Here is a 5,438-nt window from a genome sequence, read left to right on the forward strand (position 1 = left end):
TCACCTCTGAACCCTCCTCCTGCGGCAGATCAGCCGCAAGCCGTCACGGAGAGACCGCCAACGACATCAAACTTGATGAGAACGCAAGAAAACCCTAGTCGCACTTTTTTCGCCCTTGCCACGTCAGCCTACTCATTCCGTTTCAAAATATAAGAAATGACCACTTTAAAAAAGTTCAACCAATCATAAATAAAACTGTATAATAAAAAATATTAAACTAATCTAAAAGTAGCATAGAAACTTGAAAACATCTTATATTATGAAACAAAAAAATTTCTCTAAAACATCTTATATTATGAAACAGAGGGAATATGTGATTGATGACAGTAATGAAATATTATCTTATAAAAAAAAAAAATTAGTATTAAGTAAAAATTTAAATTTCAGATACAAAAATGTTAAAAATATAAAAATGAATTGTGTTATAAAATCAAATCAGATAAAAAAAATCATGAATTTAACTCGATGTCCAGGTGAAGCGAATCATTTCGAAAGACAAAATAATTTTATAATCTTGAATTTATCTCGTTTTCATATTTAATTGATCTCTACCACCTATGTTTTCGTGTTTTTTTATTCTATGTTTTCTTATTTTTCATATTCTTTCTTGTCATTTTCATTGCCAAATTTTATGGTAATTGTCATCATTATATTGTTTTAACTTTTCTTCTTCTTCTTATTCCTCGTCAATTTTTTCACATTCTTCCACTGAAAAAACCTTTGTTTTAGACTACCATACAACTTGTTAACCCATCAAAATCCAAGACCAAAATCAGTTTTTTCTCATAAAATTTGTGCAATTCATAAAGACCAATTCATAGTTTTTTTTATTTCCATAAATTTAAAATTATCCTTTTTCTAAAAATTCTTAATATAGAAAATTCTGAAAAATTTAAAAAATGTTAATGAATGACATGTCAAATCCTGATAAGTTGTTTAAAATAATTCTTAATATAGAAAATTCTGGAAATTGTGAAAAATGTTAATTAGTGATATTTCAAATTCCAATAGGTTGTTTTAAATCCTATGTGGACAGCTTAAGAAGCTTATAGCTTATACTTTTTATTTAGTATAGATTTGTTTATTGCATCTTCTTTCATTCTCAGACTTTACACCTGACAGTTAGTTATTAATTTGTGTTACTATTTATCATCTAACTAGATTTTAGTATTAGTTAACTAATACAAATCTAAATGTGCACATAATATTTTAAAGATTATTATCTTGCTCTTCGTATGTTTCTTCAAACTTATCTATTATGTTATGGTTTTATCAAGTAATTCTTTGTTAATATATCCACCAGCAAACAATCCCGCAAGTCCAGTCACATGAATGAATGGTCAACCTTCTATTATATAACAAATCAATACTTTGAAGGATGAGTTGATGATATTTTCGGTTCCTTATGTTGATATATCAATACTCTGAAAATTCAAAAAATCCTTTTTGTATAGACTGTGTATCAATTACTATTTACCTAGAAAATTGAAGCAAATAGTAAAACCTCCATGTCTCTCCTTTACAATCATACATGGATAATTCTCGAACTGCAAAGAGATTGAAAATTTAATAGAAAGAAAAGTATTTAAGTACTCACGCTAGTTTTTTCAAGTATGTTTGATGGTTTCGATTTCAATCTATATCTCAAGCCGAATCAGTTGCCCCTTACTCCCTTAGTCTCCAAACAAACAATGTCTTCGTAAAAGAGACTTCGTTTTACAAATTTTCAAGTTTGTATAATAATGTTTACACATGAAATATTAATCATATTACTAACCTGTGATGTATACAAAATATCTCTATTTGTAATCACTCAGGTTTTTGTTTTCTTTCCTTCCAACAACTAAATAACTACATTGGTCAAAAAGAATTTGGCTATACAGAGGCTGAAGGTGATTCTTTGGACGCAGAGATACTATCTGTCAGGTCACGACCACTTGTCTCGAAAGGGAATAGACAAACGCAAATTCCTGAGACAAGAATCACAATCTCAAATAGAAGAACAGCGATCGTCTGATGGCATCCGTGAACTAACCCAACGGCCACCAGTGGACACAAGACTCCTCCAATTCTTCCTACCGAGCTCGCCACTCCTACTCCAGTCGTTCTCACCGCCGTTGGATATATCTCCGGAGCATATATGTACACCACCGTGAAAGCAGCCGAGATGCATATACGACCGCCAAAGAGAAGAGCAGTAGTTATGAATGGAGATTGATGAGATAACAGAGGAAGAAGGAAAAAGCAACAGGTGAATAACATTGATGCCATTGAAACTTTTCGTCCAAGTCTATCCACCATTGCTGCTGATAACAGTAGACCTGGAACCTCTGAGAGGATGCCACAGATCAAGATAATAAAGATTTAGACTTTTTATCCGATTTGGATTTGCTTGTGCTAAACGAAACTATATATATGCATGTACGTACCTGCAAAACTGGCGATGAAAACGTCTCTGTAATTAACCTCATTTGAATTTAGCAACTTTTTTTCGGTTGGATAGCATCTGTTATGGGAACTGGTCAGCTCGGTGGTGAGAAGGACAACGCCGTAATAAGCAAAAGCATTTCCGAAGAACACAACCCATAATAGCAAAGTCCGATTGATTAGCGTTGGAGATAGAAGAGCTAGTAACGAGAAACCTGGTTCCTTATCAGCTGTTAGTACTGTCTTGGACACTAAAACAGCTTCTGCTACTTCTCCAGGCTTAAGAAGAAGAGTCTTTTCTGTTGGAAGGTTTTTATTCTCTTCCAGCTCGGTATCCAACTCTGAACTGAGATCACCCGGGGGTAGTTGGGTTCCATTCATTCTCGCAATCTTCTCTAATATAGAAAGAGCTTCAGCTTTCCGGCCTTGTAGGATTAAGTACCGAGGAGACTCAGATGTCCACCTATAGAACAGAAGAAGCAACGATGAAGGTATAGAAGAGAGTGCAAGTAACCACCTCCAGCCCAATCTTGGCATGACTAACTGCAAAAAAAATCATCAAGGTGATGTGAAAAGCTAGCGTCCAATTTGTACTGGAAAAACAAAGCAAAGAAAGGCATGTGTTGTACCCAAGCGAGGGAAGCTTCAAATATGGTTCCAACGGTCCAGAAAGCTGAGAAAACAACCATCCAAGTCCCTCGGCTTGGTGCAGGTATGAATTCAAGATACCAAGAAGCAAGAACAGGACCTCCTCCCAACCCGAGACCAACCAAACATCGGAGAATGATCAACCACGTGTAGCTTGGTGAAAATGAGCTCAAGAAACCAGCTACAAAAGTCACCACCGCAGTTATAATAAATCCTTTCCTGAGGAAGATAAGGTACAAGCATCAAATCAGAATGAAGCCACAAATGCGTCATAAACAGAAGATATGACCCCTAACCAAAAAAAGTCTTCTTCTTTCATCATTGATGAACATTGACAAGATACATAGAAGCTCAAGGAAGAAAGCGTCATAGACTGAACATACAACTTCAGAGATAATACAATTCAAGAGTTATAAGGAATCATATGAACAAACAGAACAATTCAGCCCTTTTTCAGACAATCTATGAACAAAGGGGCCCATATTAGACCAAACAAGATTCAATAAAGAAGTAGTTACCTGCGGCCATGTTTGTCAGAAACAATGCCCCAAGAGTAAGCACCAATGAGCATACCAGCAAAAACAACGCTGGTAATAAAGCTTTCCTGCCGAGAAGAGAGATTCCAAAGAGACTGAACAGCAGGTCCAACGAAAGAGAGAAGCATCATCTCCATGGCCTCTCCAATCCAACCCATTCCAGCGTAAGCAAGGACGTAGAGTTGGAACTTACCAAATCCCATCGCCACAAGAGCTTCATCAACTGTGAAACTAGGTTTCCCATCTGCCATTTCAAAAATCTGGAGGAAAAAAACAAAAAAAAAGAACAAGAAACTGACAACAAGAACCCATTATAATCACATTCCAAGAGGGGAAGGTTTGATCAGGAAGTAAATCCCAAATTTAACAACTCATTCCATTAAAATCATGAATGTTCACGCATCACACAGATGAGGACAATACTGTGTCTGGATTTCAAAAAGTCTTGTAATTGGCAAAAAGAAAAATCACAAAAATCGAACCTGAAGCAAAAAATGCAGATCTTCTTTCTCCGAATTGTCAGGACAATGAAATTAGAATTGTAAGAGAAATTATCACAAAGTCAACGGCATTGAATCGACGAATGGAATAATAAACCGTAAATAAAGGTCACTGGCCTGTTAGGCCAAAGAAAACATGCGAAATGTTGTCCATCTCTGTGGTCTTTGTACGTACACCGAGGCTGACCGAACTAACGTGTGCGAGACAATAACCGAACTTCAAGTCTCTGTTGAATCATTGTATCCGTCTCTTGACCGAACCTTCGTTTTGTTTTGTTTTGTTCTTTTCTCAACAATAACCGAACTTTTTAAAAATTTGGGCCTTATTATAAAAACCCAAATATTATATAAGGACTCTTTTACAAAGCCCAGTTGTTTTTTCTAGTTAAGATGTGTTAAGGAACTGTACTGTGTTAAGCTGCTAAATAATGTGAGTGGACCCAACTCTTGAACAAGACTAAACCAAAACATAGGACAAAAGTGGGTCACCTTTTGTGGGACTATAGTCTATAGAGATAGTTTGAGGTGTATTGGCAAAATGCAAATTGTGAATTGGATTTATCAAACCTTTAGTGAAAATTACACTTTTATTCTATTATACTAAAAATATGGGAAAAATGTCATTTAAATCATGAACTTTCAAATTTTGGCCATTTAAACCATAAACTTTGTTGTAGGCCATTTAAAACATCAACTTTTGTTGATTAACTTTTTTAAACATCAAGTTTCGTTGACCAAACCAAAAAAGACATGACGTTAAATCCGATAATTGACCTACTAACAGACGTTACTATGCCGTTAATCACTCTGTTACTGACAAAACGACGTTGTTTTAAAGAAAGTTTTAATTCGAAAAAATGTCATTTAACCCATGAACTTTTAAATATAGACCATTTAAAACATGAACTTGTAAATATATGTCATTTAAACCATAAATTTTCAAATTTATATCATATAAACCATGAACTTGCCCTGAACGTTCGGTGAAAACTAAACAACCTGAAAATTTTGGTTATCGAAGAAAACCGAAAAGAGAAAGCCTAACCGTTCGGCGCAATTGATTTGGATAATCAGATTTCGGTTAGGGTTCGAACCGACTGGTTTATTAGAAACCACAGAAGTATATAAACCTAACTGGCTAAAATGTTTAACCCTAGTTTAGTTTCTCTCTTCTTTCTTTGACTCTTCCTCATGATGCGATTCTGAAAAAGAGAAAGAAGAACATCAATTAATTCTTCTTTTTCGACCTTTGTCATGTATTTTGTGTCTTTTTGTATTTATGTCTTGAGTCTTTTTCATTTATTAGGACACTACAATAGAGTTTGAA

At 34.9% G+C, this 5,438-nt stretch overlaps 1 protein-coding gene across 3 annotated transcripts; it reads right to left on the reverse strand.

Annotated features, from left to right (window-relative positions):
* LOC104707349 (organic cation/carnitine transporter 7-like) lies at positions 1,697 to 4,363 on the reverse strand. Of its 3 annotated transcripts, none has more exons than XM_010423677.2 (5): positions 4,094 to 4,363; positions 3,594 to 3,871; positions 3,057 to 3,294; positions 2,430 to 2,970; positions 1,697 to 2,330 (listed from the first exon to the last, which is right to left on the reverse strand). In XM_010423677.2, exons 2-5 carry the CDS (start codon positions 3,860 to 3,862, stop codon positions 1,876 to 1,878), a joined length of 1,503 nt encoding a protein of 500 aa, XP_010421979.1. In that variant the 5' UTR covers positions 3,863 to 3,871; positions 4,094 to 4,363; the 3' UTR covers positions 1,697 to 1,875. The 3 variants fall into 3 exon arrangements, with proteins under 3 accessions (XP_010421979.1, XP_010421980.1, XP_010421981.1); XM_010423678.2 differs by having other exon boundaries at positions 3,594 to 3,905; XM_010423679.1 differs by lacking the exon at positions 4,094 to 4,363 and having other exon boundaries at positions 3,057 to 3,256; positions 3,594 to 3,679.

The sequence above is a fragment of the Camelina sativa genome, chromosome 8, assembly GCF_000633955.1.
Source record: "Camelina sativa cultivar DH55 chromosome 8, Cs, whole genome shotgun sequence".
NCBI lineage: Eukaryota > Viridiplantae > Streptophyta > Magnoliopsida > Brassicales > Brassicaceae > Camelina > Camelina sativa.

What these genes read in the sequence shown, in the direction of transcription:
- LOC104707349 (XM_010423677.2), bottom strand. Translation starts at nt 3,862, where the DNA reads ATGGCAGATGGGAAACCTAGTTTCACAGTTGATGAAGCTCTTGTGGCG. An exon ending in TTGAAGCTTCCCTCGCTTGG is followed by an intron (nt 2,971 to 3,056) that starts GTACAACACATG and finishes TTTTTTTTGCAG; the next exon opens with TTAGTCATGCCAAGATTGGG. An exon ending in TTTCATCGCCAGTTTTGCAG is followed by an intron (nt 2,331 to 2,429) that starts GTACGTACATGC and finishes GCATCCTCTCAG; the next exon opens with AGGTTCCAGGTCTACTGTTA.